The sequence below is a fragment of the Sinocyclocheilus anshuiensis genome, unplaced genomic scaffold, assembly GCF_001515605.1.
Source record: "Sinocyclocheilus anshuiensis isolate Anshui unplaced genomic scaffold, SAMN03320099.WGS_v1.1 scaffold943, whole genome shotgun sequence".
Taxonomy (NCBI): domain Eukaryota; kingdom Metazoa; phylum Chordata; class Actinopteri; order Cypriniformes; family Cyprinidae; genus Sinocyclocheilus; species Sinocyclocheilus anshuiensis.
In genome coordinates, this window is record NW_015542391.1 from 320,574 (window position 1) to 336,370 (window position 15,797).

At 36.5% G+C, this 15,797-nt stretch overlaps 1 protein-coding gene across 1 annotated transcript in view; it reads left to right on the forward strand.

Annotated features, from left to right (window-relative positions):
• Positions 1-13,791, forward strand: part of grk6 (G protein-coupled receptor kinase 6) — a 43,960-nt gene extending 30,169 nt beyond the window's left edge. Inside the window, exons 5-16 of the mRNA XM_016491950.1 lie at positions 2,326-2,426; positions 2,652-2,744; positions 3,340-3,403; positions 4,131-4,271; positions 4,895-5,085; positions 5,270-5,307; positions 6,331-6,420; positions 6,506-6,714; positions 7,361-7,498; positions 7,848-7,985; positions 10,393-10,527; positions 12,319-13,791. Coding sequence (XP_016347436.1) covers positions 2,326-2,426; positions 2,652-2,744; positions 3,340-3,403; positions 4,131-4,271; positions 4,895-5,085; positions 5,270-5,307; positions 6,331-6,420; positions 6,506-6,714; positions 7,361-7,498; positions 7,848-7,985; positions 10,393-10,527; positions 12,319-12,369 — 1,389 coding nt within the window. The 3' untranslated portion in view covers positions 12,370-13,791. The remainder of the gene's footprint in view (positions 1-2,325; positions 2,427-2,651; positions 2,745-3,339; positions 3,404-4,130; positions 4,272-4,894; positions 5,086-5,269; positions 5,308-6,330; positions 6,421-6,505; positions 6,715-7,360; positions 7,499-7,847; positions 7,986-10,392; positions 10,528-12,318) is intronic.
• The last annotated feature ends 2,006 nt before the right edge of the window (positions 13,792-15,797 follow it).

The following is a 15,797-nucleotide window of genomic DNA, read 5'->3' on the forward strand; positions in this document are numbered from 1 at the left end:
TCCTAAGACACGAAACTATCGGTTTGTGCCAGAAACCGAACAGTATTTATATAATTTTTTACCTCTAATACACCACTATGTCCAACTGTCTTTGGGCGCGCACACGGCATCCGGTGCGTGAGGTGTGTACGCGCTCTGGCGTAGTTTACGCAAGCGCCGGAAGTGATCTCTTTGATTCTGACAGCTAATCAAAATGGTACTTACTTGCGCTTATCCGGATTGTTCAAACCGACTTAAAACTAAAAGATTACGTTCTCTCGCACGAACTCATTCGGGAGTGGTGACTTTCCACGTATTCCCAACTTCTGAGCCTGCTCGCCTGAAGTTACGGTTGATTGCTCTTCGGCTGGATATCAACACACCCATTAACGTAAACTACGCCAGAGCGCGTACACACCTCACGCACCGGATGCCGTGTGCGCGCCCAAAGACAGTTGGACATAGTGGTGTATTAGAGGTAAAAAAATTATATAAATACTGTTCGGTTTCTGGCACAAACTGATCGTTTCGTGTCTTAGGACATCAATGTGTCGTCACGAGCCGCAGGGTTTAATTTGGATTTGTCTGTGCATGTTTTTTTTACTCTCATAGATTTTGTTACCATTGCCATGCATTATACGACTGATAGACTGCAACGGTTAAAGTTAAAAATCATCATATGTGTTCTACTGAAGAAACAAAGTCACCTACATCTTGGATGCCCTGGGGGTAAGCAGATAAACATCAAATTTTCATTTTTGGGTGAACTATCCCTTTAATAAGTTTAAGCCAGATTTCAGTAAGTTGGCTATCTCAAGCCAACTTAATAACAAGTTTAAGTCGGATTTCAGTAAGTTGGCTTTCTCAAGCCAACTTAATAATAATAAGTTTAAATAACATTTCAGTAAGTTGGCTTTCTCAAGCCAACTTAATAATAAGTTTATTAAATAACATTTCAGTAAGTTGGCTTTCTCAAGCCAACTTAATAATAAATTAGTATTAAATAAAAATAGAATGGACAAGTATCTGTGATGATACATAAAAAATGCAAACAAATATTTTATTTTAACGTGCAAATAGAAGCATACAGAGCAAAAGAGCAACAACAAAAACTGGATTCACACATCTTCAAATTATCACGCACCAGCAGCGCTTCTGAGAACAGAGAAAATCAGAATAAAATAATATAAATAAAAAAAGAATAAAATAAATAGCCCTACACTAAATATATAGCCTATAAATTAAATTATTATCTAATTAAGATGACAAAACTAAAACACACACTGAATTCTTCTATGCGCTCTGAAGAACGGTACTGGTTTTGTTGTTCCCGTCAGACATAAAACTATATAGCAGGCCTACCTCAGTGTACAGTTGTTTTTTGTTTTTTTTTAAGTAACATGTGGACATGCTGTACAGATAGACTGGAGCGCTGCCTGTTAACTGTTAGACCCGCGGCAAAAACACCATCACAAAAATCCCGTCAATTTGCGGTTCGGGACTTTTCATCCACTGGCCATATGTTTCTATTCACAGCGCGATTTTGCAGCGTTGAGCAATATAGCCAATCACAGACATATCTGTTGATTTCAGTAACGCTCTGTGGCCAATCAGAGGAGGTTAAGTTTCAATCCTTTCACCATCCAAAATGCCAGTGTTCCTCAGTTCTGCTGACGCGTTCGCGAACTCTCTCATTAAAACAAAGAAAGTGTAGACATGATGTAAATAAGAGATTAACTGTGCAGTGTAAAGGTCCTTTTATTACTTTTTATTAACTTTGTGAGATCGCGATGAACTACAATAAGATGAGTGACAGCTTTCTAGTGATAATAAGGGGAGCGCCTATTGCGCACTTTCTAGGCTATAATAATCCATTCTGAATTTGAATACACTGACAGATTTACTCTCTGATAACCATTTATCCAATATTGCCACTTGCCATTGTGTCCCTGAGGTAACTAGCCTACATCAGTTAACTAAGTGAAGGTGAAGCAGGTGCTTGCTCAGCGAAATATGTCTGTATAGCCTAGGCACGCACCCGTGAGTAAACAAATAACTTCTATAGCATTATGTTTTCTTTCACCATGCAGTAAACGTAAAAAAATAAAATAGTAGAAAAAAAAAACTGATTAGTATTCATCGGTTAATATTCTTACTGTCGGTTAATGGTTAAACGTTCAATATGAGCATCCCTAAAAGATAACTATGTAATGTGTCGTATATCATAATTTAAATGCAGTTGTTTTTTTATTTCCGTTTTGCTTTGTTCATAGCATAATTCATGAGCATGTAAGCATTTATTTGTTTTTAAAGGATATTTTCATGTTCAAATTCTTCCATTTGCAGTCAGAGGACTATGTCCCTGAGGTAACAGAGGAGATGGTGACTAAGTGTGCAGAAAGCTTGCAACAGGAGGCATGTAAAGAGCTCTTCATGGAGTGCACCAAGTGAGTCTTTTAGACAGGAAACACTCTTATCCCATTAGATGGCACTAGTAGATACTCCTACACTGCCACTGTCTGACAAATACATGGCATCAGAGCAACATTTTTCTGAGTGAAACGAAATTGAGCATTTTCATGCAAATCAATTAATTAAATCAAGATGTGAGAGTCAGATTTTTTCACTGTGCAATCTAGTAACACTTTATCTCAATGTTTTCTTTCTTGTAGACTGATCCATGACTTCCTGAGCATGGCCCCCTTCGCAGACTACCTCGATAGTATGTACTACAGTCGCTTCTTACAGTGGAAATGGCTTGAGAGGGATAAACAGCGCCTGAACGCTTTTTTTAACTTTTTGGTTTTGTTTATAATGTACAAACTCAGGGATTTTCTGTAGTTCTGAACTCTCATATGCATGGTAAATGACAGAAATTATATGTAGCTAAGAAGGGTTTTTTTCACCGCCAAGTAGAGTCTAATTATTCCTTCGGGTGTAATGATTTATTTATGAAGCTAAGCTTATACAAACCAGATGTGAACTCTGAACTTGCTATTTATTTACTTTTAGTCATAAAAATGTCCTCTGACTGAAAGTCTAAGCCAGGCCTGGACAATTCCCATCCAGACCTTTTACAGAGAAGAATATGATATGCCGGAACAAATACTTTCACTCTCGTGTACACATTAAGAGGCCTAGTACACTAGCCATCTACTGAATACGTAAAAAAGGGTCTTAATTAGATTAAAGCCATGCGTTTTAACATTGTGCGTCAGTGTCTTTTGAGATATAAGCTTCTTGTGAAGGCAACAGGAAGTTATTCTACTGTAAAAGTATGTTATAATTAAATAAGACAAGGTCATGTTCGTTCTTATGAAATGTAACTTTTGTTTATTATTCTCTTCCTCTCCTCGACAGAGAGCCAGTCACAAAAAACACATTCCGTCAGTATAGGGTTTTGGGAAAGGGAGGCTTTGGCGAGGTGAGTCTGAAATGATTAAGCATCGCTCTGTTTATGGCAGAAACATATTGAGGCGTTATTAGTTATCATCTAGAATGCCACTAAATCAACGCTATCTGTCTACTCCAGGGTTCATAAGGCTAATATGCTATTTTTGTTACGCTATCAGACATAAATCCTTCAGATTATCATACACATTGCCATTCAATGTTGGCAGATATAGAGAATGCAAGTCTCCAATTCTGATTTCCCTACCAGATAGCTAATCGCATTGAGAGTCTTTTTATTACTGTCCGCTGCCCTGTAGAAAGTCCTTTTAGATTAATCCCTTTAGGGAACATATCAGAGTCATATAAGCTATTTTTTGCATTAGTTTTATGACCGTTTTAATTTTAAAAAAAATTGAATTGTAGTACTTTTTTTATCCTGAAGTAACATTGAAAATAAGAATTTCAACAAAAAATAATAGTGTAATTATAATAAAATGCCACAATGCAACATTTTAAGGCAAGATAATGAATCCCAACAAACCAAAAACAATTATCAAACTGATCAAAAATCACTTCCCTCTATCCCCCAAAAAAGCATGAAATATCTCTTTGTATACTGGCTAGTACAGCCTCATCACATTTGTATGACAATTTACATAAATTAGAATTTCATGTAAGAAAGTTACAAATAAATGCCCCCCCCCCCATCTCCCACTGTGCTTTTATTTATTTTAATTTTTTTATTTTTTGCACCCAAGGTCTGTGCATGCCAGGTGCGGGCCACAGGGAAGATGTACGCCTGCAAAAAGCTGGAGAAGAAACGCATTAAAAAGAGGAAAGGAGAGTCCATGGCGCTGAATGAGAAGCAGATTCTGGAGAAAGTCAACAGTCGGTTTGTTGTAAGCATCTGCAGTGCTTATTTCACCCGATCTTGCGTGTGTTTTGTTGGAGCGTAACCTTATCTTTCTATCTCTTCTACACGTTTTCTACAAAAAAAAAAACGTGAAGTCGCTGTAGTTCCGACTTCTGTTTTTGGGCTGATTAGCTCACAGAGGCCCTGCTTTTGTCATTTCCTGTGAGATCACAGGAGATCTGAGTGCTCGTTCTGGATCTTCAAATTCATACAAATTAAGGCATGGAGATCTGATGTAGAGAGATTATAGTTTTACTGTTGTTTCTATTTAATGTTTACATTCAGAATCCTACACTTTATTTAAAAAACAGAAACCGAAAAAAAAAAAATTTATATCAAATTGAAAAGATGATGTCCAACAGTCTTTCAAAACCTTAACATCTGATAGTAACCCCTATTTTGATTAAATAATAACTTTGTATTTGGGGTTTGTGTATCCAAAGGCCTGACCTCAAGCACGCTATTTTGAGTTGTTTTGTTTGGCGGTTATTCTCGGGATTTTCTCTTAATTTATCCTCCATTTTTAGACACTTTCCCACACAGGCTGTATCAAATATGGGAATTCTGTTTTGTAACTGAACCAATGTACCTTTCTGTTTTCCCATGGAGGTGAGTCTTGCGTATGCATACGAGACGAAAGACGCCCTGTGTTTGGTGCTCACGCTGATGAATGGAGGGGACCTGAAGTTCCATATCTACCACATGGGAGAGGCAGGTTTTGACGAGAAGAGAGCTGTGTTTTATGCTGCTGAGATCTGCTGCGGGTTAGAAGACCTCCATCGTGAGAGGATAGTATACAGGTGAAAAGATTCAGACTGAATTGTGGTTTACAAGGGATTGTTTGCAACAACAACAACAACAAAAAAATACTGATAATGAAAAGTATTGATTTCATTCAAATGCTACTTCAAGTGATGGTATTTTTAGTGTAATTTTGATTGTTGATTGTTGACTGACCTGCTGTCTTTGTTCATCTTCTGTCAGGGATTTGAAGCCAGAAAATATACTGCTGGACGATCATGGTTAGCAGCATCTTTTCTTTGTGATTGCTTATGAAATTTACTGGTTACTGTAATGGTAATTGGTATGACAATGGTAAAAAAAAAAATCTTAAAGGGATAGTTCACCCAAAAATGAAAATGCTGTCATTAATTACTAACCCTCATGACGTTAAAAAAAAAAATCTTAAAGGGATAGTTCACCCAAAAATGAAAATGCTGTCATTAATTACTCACCCTCATGACGTTCCAAACCCGTAAGAACTTCGTTCATCTTCGGAACACAAATGAAGATATTTTTGATGAAATCCGAGAGCTTTCTGACCCTCCTTAGACAGCAACACAACTGAAATGATGTCACATTGACTATTTTACAGATGTCCTTGCTACATTTCTGGGCCTGGGAACATTTCAGTTGTGTTGTGTCCCATTTTGGAACGACATGAGGGTGTGTAATTAATGTCAGAATTGTTATTTTTGGGTGAACTATCCCTTTAAAGAAAAGCTGTGTCACATGGAATGTCACATTCTAAAGTGTAGCACTTATGTTTGCCACAAGAGGGGGTAGAGTACATAATATTGTTTTTGAGCCATAAAATTCAACATCCACATTTATAACATACTGTCAGCTGTATGTGTCAATTTATTGAACTAGGGCTGTTAACAAAATACATTTTAATCAAATTAATTACAGGACATGCTGCAGGGTTCCCACATTCATGGACACCTCGAAATAGCGGGATTTTACAAATATTTGTAATATAAATTAATATAGTTTTTGTAAGTTTGATTTCAGCAGAATTATAATAAGAAATCATTATCAGGTAAAATCATAGAAATTAAATGATCAAAGTGTGGGAACCCTTACATTAATTGAAATCTTTCAAAAGAAGATAATTCAAATATATGATTTTGGCATATGAAATTACAAAAAAAGTTGCTTTTAAAGGTTAACTTAAGTTATTAGTAAAACTAACCACTGACCGACATCATTTAAGCTTGCTTATGGAAGAAGTAATTTAACAAAGCTGTGATGTTTCACCTCAGGTCATATACGTATATCAGACCTTGGCCTGGCTGTGCATGTACCAGAAGGTCAGACAATCAAAGGACGGGTGGGAACTGTGGGGTACATGGGTATGTATCTGTCTTTAATAACATAAGCAATATTAGCAGCAGCTGGAACAATCATTGTAACCTGAATATGCTTATGCCCCATCAGCCCCAGAGGTGGTGAAGAATGAGCGTTACACATTCAGTCCAGACTGGTGGGCTCTCGGCTGTCTTCTCTATGAGATGATCCAGGGCCAATCACCCTTTCAGCAGCGCAAGAAAAAAATCAAGCGAGAGGAAGTGGAGCGGCTAGTGAAAGAGGTGGAGGAAGAATATTCCAGCAAGGTCTCAGAGGATGCCAAATCACTCTGTAAAATGGTTAGTATCCAAACAATTATTTAATTCAATTCAATTTACTGATCGAAATAATAATTAATAGCAATTAAACACATACATCAGTATTCCTGAAAAAAAAATCCCCATTTTTTTCTGTCAAGTTCATCTTTTAAATGTGCTAAATGGAAACATAAGGAATGTTACAGTTTTAGTTGGCAATATTGTTCTGAGATGCTTGCAGAACACATTTTGAACATCTTAATGGGATAGTTCATGCAAAAATGAAAATTCTGTCATAATTTCCTCCCCTTCGTGTCAGGTGAACATATAATTTTTGTCCATACAATTAAAGTAAATGGGAACTGAAACTTTTTGGTTACATTCTTTCTTCAAAACAAACAAAACAAAAAAAAAGGTTATCACATGTTTGGAATGGCATGAGGGTAAGCGAATGATGATGGAATTTACAATTTTTTGTGTGGAAAGGAAAGATTTTATATAGTTGTTATTTGTTGTTGTTGTAAGAAGCTTAGTTATAAATTGTATTTTTTTCTTTTTTTCTGTATTAAAGCCTATGATGTTAATATGGTATTAAAACAAATACATAAAAACATTTTGAACATCGTAACAGTTGCCAAAAAGGTGTTAAAGATGATTTATTTCAGCAAGTGTGCGTTTTCTTCCTTAGCTGCTAGCCAAAGACCCTAATGAGAGGCTTGGCTGTCAGGGGGATGGAGCCACAGAGGTGAAAGCCCACCCTATTTTTCGTTCCATCAACTTCAAGCGACTTGCAGCAGGCATGCTCGAAGCACCCTTTATTCCAGATGTAAGTATCTTCTGAGATTCTAATTTGAACTAATTTTATTGGGAATATTAACCACAACTACTGTTGTTATTACTATTGCTTGTTCACTGTTTAAATAATTTGTTCACCCAAAAATAATAAGTCTGCCACATGTTCCAAACTCATTCAAACTTATTTTTTTCTTGGAACATAGAAATTTTGAATAATGTACCAGTCACTCTTTTCCTTGGATTTACGTTTATTGATAAAACACATTTGGGTAAAGAAAATAACAAAAGTCGGTTCAGAGTGTGACTTGCAAATGATTTCTTCATGAATCAGACATCGCTTCTTATTTTAATGAACGCACAAGCTTTTATGTCTGTCTCAGCCTCAGGCCATCTACTGTAAGGATGTGTTGGACATCGAACAGTTCTCCACAGTGAAAGGGGTGGAGCTGGAGCCCAAAGACGACTCCTTCTACAGCAAAGTATCCACTGGAAGCATTCCCATCCCCTGGCAAAATGAGGTCAGATCACTACCCAGAATAACCTCAGTAAATGTTTTACCCTGAACCCTGATTGACGATTTATGACCAGCATGCAATAAATAACATTGATTTTGATAATGTGTGCAAACAGACTTCAGTCAATGCAAATATGTGATATTTTTTCTTGACATGCATGCAACGTTGCCATTATGAAATTAACTGCCTTGTATAATTGGTCTGGTTTTAGGTTAACCCGACCCTGATCTGATGTGTTTCTTAACTTTACATAAGATGCATTCTTGCGAAATAAAATGAACAGGAACATAGAAATCGGCATGAGAAGCAACACAATGGCTGAAAGACTACTGTCTAAGGGCCTGATTTAATAACAGCTTGCGCCGACGCAAACCGTCTTTTGCCGTTAAAATAGTACTGTCAGGATTTACTAAAGATGCGCAGTGAAGAATTAGCACTGAAAAGGCGTGGACAGTTATTTTTGCGCCTGACCTTATTGAATATGCATTTCTAGGAGTTTCCCTTTCAGACGCAAAATTTATGGAAGGAGAGTATTAAAATGAATCACGCAATGCGATTTACTAATGTTGCGCTTGTCAAATTACTGGTATTTGCGCCATTATTTAACGCCCCAAAAAAGCATGTCTTAAAGCAGGCGGTAATTTGCGCTGCTCTTGGTAGATTGCGCTAGTCATTATGGAAATTATCTGGAAATGATCTGTGTTCTTTAATGTGCGCATTGCTCCCATCAGCGCTTTTATGGAATTGCGCTCTAACGCTAATTTGCCCAGTTTAGTAAAACTGGCCCTAAATGTGTATAGCTGTTGTGGAGTTGCTTGAAAATGGATGAATTTAAGTAGTGGCAGATCTTTTCATCTATATTGTAAAGTAAATCTGAATGCAAAATTGCAGTTAATCGTAAGAATTTCAGGATTGTAAGGTTAAGCAGACTAAATGATTAGAGAAGCCCAGCATACGTCACTAGAGAAAAGTCTGTTGTTTTATCGGTAGATCGGCTTATGACAATGTGATTAAAATTACTAGCTCAAAGTTTTAAAAAAAACGAAACAAAACAGTAATTTTGTGTCAATTACATTTCATTCATAGTTTCAAGATATTAGAATGTGAGGTAAATGTATATCTAACTTAACATTATAAATTAGTTTTAATATGAATAATGCCCGGTTCAGACTACACGATTTTAGCCAGATTTTGCCACGATTTGCTTGACGTAGGGTGTCGTGGGGATTTGTAAATGACAATGGGCGTCAGGATGCAAGATTCCATTGTTTCAGCATGTGTAGTGTGTCATAGTGGACGACAACCGATTCCGCATCTGCGATGCTTCACGACATCACGACAGAAAGACTAGCATGTTTAATTTGTTTTCCGTCGTCCATGACGAGTTCTGTCACATTGGTGACGTTGACCAATAGCAGCACAGAAGCTCTTTCATACACCGGTTTCCAACATGGCAAAATGAAAGAGATGATGGTGCTGCTAGGTGGAATTATGAGATCAAGGAAAGGTTCGTGGAGCTGTGGCAACAGTACTCCTGCATGTATGATGTGTCATCGAGGGACTACCACGACAGAACAAAGAAAGAAAAATGCTGGCGAACGATAGCAGAAGCGCTTCAGCAATGTTTACACTCTTGTTTTCAGAAGTCAGTCGCTAGTTCTGCCTTCTCGATGACATCACGCGCATCGTTAAAGACGGCACGCGATGAATGGCCGGGAAGCAACGTGTAGTCTGACACATTTATTGTCCACGACACCACAAGATTTTAGGAGTCAAAATCGTGAAATCTGACACAGTGACTATCGTGACCGACAAAAATATTGTGTAGTCTGAACCCGGCATAAGGGTGATAGGGACATTGTCATTTTAATTAGAATTTATTTTAATATTATTTAAATACTTATAGTTTATATTTAAGTGTATAGTGTATATAGTGTATAATATAAGTATATTACTTATTTACTTATAGTTTTAACAATTTTGAATTTACTTTTATTTTTATGTTTTCGGTTTTCATTTTAATTTCAGTTTTTTTAAGTTTGTTGTATTTTTATTTTTTTTTATTTTTTTTTTATACAAATATATCTAAATGGTTGTCACCATTTTTATTTTTAGTTGTATTTCAGTTAGTAATCCAAGTATAAATGTAGTTTTTCCTCTAATATGTTACTTTTCAGTTTTATTTCTGATAACAAAATAGTTTTTAATCGTTTTGATATTGGTTTACAATCACAGCAATGGACAGAATTCATAAAAATGCTAATTTAAGAGGGTTTTCAAAGTAGTTACTAGGAACTTTATAGTTTATACTAGGACCTGGTCACAACTTGCCCCTGTGACAACAAGCCCCATTTCTCCCTATATTAGTTTGACTTTAATTCTGAGTGTGTTATTTAATCGATCCATTCAGATGATAGATACGGAGTGCTTTAAAGAACTTAACATCTTGAATTTGGATGGCACTGTGCCCCCTGACCTGGACTGGAGAGGTCAACCCTCACCCCCACCCAAACAGGGCTTACTGCAAAGACTCTTCGGCCGGCAGGTGAAATTTCCTCACATCCTTCTATTATTTATATGCAGTGTTTTTGCTCCAAGGCATTATTGTTTGTTCAATTAGTAAATGAGGTTGTCAGCATCTGGTTGAACAGCTCTGCCAAAGTCTATCTGAATCTTTTTGTATCCTGTTTGATACTGAAATCGTATATGGCTTTGCAGGCGATTCTTGTAATGAAATAAAATATTAGTGTGCAGGTTTTCTTCCCCCTCTTCCTGCTGTAGAGGCCCAATCCCAAATCTATTTTATACCCCTACCCCTACCCCTATGCCAACCCTTTCCCCTTGTCCCTTGAAACAGAGTGTCAAGGGGTAGGGGTGAAAATATTCCCCTAAGAAATGGGACACCACTACTATACCGTTACACATCATCATATGTCGTCTAGCTTCTACAAGACACAACTATACTGGTGTGCTGGTGTGAATTAGAGCCTTTAATTAGTGTTCTATATTAATGCACTGCTTTTACTGACACACACATGCACACATATCGGAATTCACACAGCTCACACATTCAGGAGCAAAGAAACTTGTCAATGCTGCCCCGCGACTTTTATTAATAACGTAGTTTAAAAAACTGAATCGCTACATTATATTTTCCAGCAACGAGTGGATAAAATCGCTGTTTTTGAAGTAAGCTCACTCATTGTAAAGAGAGACGTACAGACGTGCGTACACGCAACTTTCATCTCTCTCTTTCAATTTGACCATATTTGAGAAAAAGGTTTAGCGATTTCTAATTATTGGGGGGACTAGCCCCCCTCAATGTCTATGGTGGTTATCACCCTGATCATACATGAAAATATGTTGTGGTACAATCGTGCTATCAATAATAATTTAACGCTAGCAAACTTTAGCGATTTTTTGCAAACATTTCTTTGAATAAAATGACCGTAAATATGAACACACGATTGAATGTAACATAAAACAAATGATTACTTTTCATTAAAATCTTTATTAATGCCAAAAAGTTATTACATTTATTGGTCTTTTTGTTCGCTCGTGCAGCCATGTTGCCGCTGTAGCCGGTTTATGCTGAGATAATTCTCATACCCCTTCTTTTGAATTGTGGTCCCGAAAAATCTTCGTTTGAAGGGGTATCTCGCCCTTCCCCCCACCCCTACACCTCCAACCAAAAGAGATTCGAGACACCCCTACCCCTTCACGTGAATACGCGAAACGGAGGGGTAGGGGTTAGTGTAGGGGTAAGGGGTAGAAATGGGATTGGGCCTTAGTCAGATACATGAAATGATTCGTGTAATATACTCTGATTACTAATGTAAAAATTTTTTGAGGTTTTTGCCTCAGTTTTATTTGGACCTCTAGGCACTCTTTAATCGGAATGTAAATGTAAACACAAATTTGTATTACAAAAAAGTAAAAAAGTATGCCTGTCATTGTGAAATGGTAGAAACATCATGTAATGGTTTGACGAATGCTATTTTGTTCCTGTGTTGAAATATTTCTTATCGAAACAGGAAGTTTCTGCTGGACATTGAAGGCTTTGTGCTTTTTTTCAAAAATAAATACATTTAAATTTAAGACACATTACCAAACCATTATTTGCTACTGTTAATGCTAGGCTAACTGTGTGTTTTCTAGGAAGAGAAAGTGCATTTTCAAAAGTGTACATCTGCTTAATGTTTGAGTCAACTTTTATTAGCACACTAGCATGACCTCAAAGCTAAGAGACAACCTACATTCTTTGATTCTTGATTCTTTTAATGCTATTTGAAAATGTCTGTGTTTGACTGTGCATGTGTTTATGCTGCCCCCGCAGGACTGCTGTGGTAATTGCAGCGACAGTGAGGAGGAGCCCACACGGCTGTGAAGGCGTGGCCTGGTTGTGGCTCCTCCCCTACACCACTGAGGATCTCATTTGTTTACAGTTTTTGCACATTTGTATTTTTAAGATAGCTCTATATAAACATTGGAATGTATATTTTCACTATATAGCCATGCAGTGTATCTTATATTTAAAGTCATCGAAAAGAAAAGGACAGAAAAAAGGGTCCCAATTATCATCCTTTATCATGGGTGACGTATGGAAAGGACAGATCGTTCAACACTGCTCAAGTCTCAAACTCGGTTGACCCAACCGATCCTGTACATTTCGTCAGTATGTCTTGCAGCCTCTTTGCGCTTTTTTTCTTTTTTTGTTCTTATACGATTTCACACACATGTACAGTATGCACTCTGAATATTTGTTTTAGACGCGGGGAGCAAAGGAAATTTGCTTTTGCAGATATTTTTATATTTATATTTTGAATTTTATTTTCTTATGGTAATCTCGACAATCAAATGACACCATTTGTATAAAACAGTGATAAATGTGCATTAATAGAATTTTAAAAAAAGCAAAAACAGGAAGTGACTATAAAACAGAGGGAAATTTTAACATCATAAATTCTCTACCAGAAGTCTCAAATATGTAAGGTTACTTAGCTAGAGATACCTAGAAAACCAAATAGACGTGACTAAAGTGCATATATGTACAATAACAACAACAGTTGTACCATGTTGTAAATATGCGACACTCATCTGTAAAGTCTTCAGCACGTCTTCCTGCTAATTCTTCTTTGGATAATTAGGAAAAACATCCTGATTATAGTCCTGTGTGGCCCATATGTTACAAAATGAGTCGAATCATGAGGCATTATTTTCCATTTACGGTAAATTTCACAACATGACTGGTAACGACATGACAGTAATTTGTCATTCCAGCTCTGAAGACCGAAAGACTTTAATTAAGGCCTGTTTCACACTGCACACGTAAGCAGAGCGTAAGCAGCGCATATATTTTCTTGGCACTCATGTTACCAGATTTGAACATTCACACTGGACGCCGAGGCAATGCGTAGCAGAGCAGAAGCAGCAGTGCCGCAAATATTTGCTTCACTGCTCACGCAGTATTTTTGGCCAAAATATGCATGTTGACATGAAAAATTAACAAATTTACCATAAAATTATAAAAGTGATGTCTACTGTGTTTCACACAGTTATCAAATGACTTTCAGCACTGCGAGGGGAAAAAATTAAATCCCTGAAAATGCAAGGAGTTTGTTTGCCCAAACCTCAAAGCATGGTTAAATAATTACAGTTTTTCTCAATCGATTTGACACTTTGTGACACACACTCACTGTTCTCAAAACAATTAACACCGTGATCTGAAAACTTTATAATTGTCCTAAACAGATTGTACGATTTCATTCATTTCATACAAATTACAAATCATGCAAATAATTTTCTAAAAACAATGTGCACAAAACTCTCAAATGTTTTCACAATAGTTAATACAACCAACCAATACTTTAAAATAGCTGAAAAAAGGTTTTACACAAATCACAAACACTTATGTACCATTTGTCCAAACACAACAAACAAAACTCTGTAATTTGCCATTCTATCAAATGAACATGGTATATTTTCGATTGGCCCTAAACTGATAACTGTTCGGTTAATCATACACTCAACACAGGAAATGCAGTTTTCCTAATCATTTACAAATTTATCACAGTTGCTTTAGAGTAATAATAAAAGGGAAAGTATACAAAGAGCAAGAACAAATATGCAAAAAATAATAATAATAATAAAAATAAAAAAATGATGAAGATGTTGAGACAGGAGCTTGTCAAGCATGGATTCAACTTTCTTAAATTTTTTCTCCTAGTTAGATCAAATGTAATGAAATTCTCTTCCAGATGTAAATGAAAGGCAAGATCAATAAATCAGGATAATTCATGTATACAGCAAACACACACGTGTGTGTATATACAATGGTGGCCAAACTTATTAGAACACTAGTATGTATATATATATATATATTCATGGGTGACAGCAGGTGTTGGATAACAATTTTTATTTCGTTTAGATATACACGATATATATAAAACAATACTCCCTGTTGAGGAATTGCAATAAACATGTATTTTCATTAGCATATTTGTGCATCTACAGCTGAATGTGTTTTATAATCAATAGAGAACACACCTATAGATTTGATGTTAATATTTACTTTTAATAAATGCATTACTAGAAAATAATTGCAGTGCTTCATTTTGCAGTAAAGTTGAACTGTTTGGTTAAGATAATTTTGTGTTTGGATGGCTGTGCTAATTGTTTTGAGAACAAGTACATTGCATTGGAGAAAAGTGTCAAATCGATTGAGCAAAACTGTACATGATTAGAGATATAGCTTAAAGGGATAGTTCACCCAAAAATGAAAATTCTGTCATTAATTACTCACCCTCATGTCGTTCCAAAACCGTAAGACCTTTGTTCATCTTCGGAACACAAATGAAGATATTTTTGATGAAATCTGACAGCTCTCTGACCTTCCATAGACAGCAAGGATATTAACACGATCAAGGCTCAGAAACGTAGTAAGGACATCAGTAAAATAATCCATTTACGGTTCAACCGTAATTTTACGAAGCTACGAGAATACTTTATGTGCGCAAAAAAAACAATAATAACATAATTTATTCAGAAATTCTTCTCCCCGAGTTACCGTCTTCCGCCATTTTGGAGAGTATCCCAGAACGCAATTGTTCATTAATTGTTTTCTTTGCGCACAAAAAGTATTCTCGTAGCTCCGTAAAATTACGGTTGAACCACTGATGTCACATGGACTATTTTACCGATGTCCTTACTATGGCTCTGTGCCTTGATCGTGGTAATATCCTTGCTGTCTATGGAGGGTCAGAGAGCTCTCGGAATTCATCAAAAATATCTTAATTTGTGAAGAATGATGAACGAAGGTCTTACGGGTTTGGAACGACATGAGGGTGAATAATTAACGACAGAATTTTCATTTTTGGGTGAACTAACCCTTTAAGTTTAAAATAAATTTTACTATAAACTATATTTAATATGGTATGTGTGGAAAGGGAAAAGTGTAGCATCACAGTAGAGTATGCTGCCCATTATAAATGAAAGCATGTGACAAGCGTGGTCAGAGGAGTCCACCTAAAACAAGCAAAACAATGGACGACACTCGCCTTACCCATTCTTGATTTTTTTTTACTGTAGAATACAAGCCACATTTCAGATGCCGGTGTGAAAGCACAACGAGCATGTGCTGTTTCCGCTCTTTATATGCGCAGCTTTCGCACTGCCATCGCTCTTCTTATGCATCCAGTGTGAAACAGACGTAATACTACACTGATGCTCAGCACATCATCATCACTTAACAGTTCAACATGCTAATAGACATTAGAAGTGTTATTTAATGTTTTAAAAGTAGATATGCGCAATTTT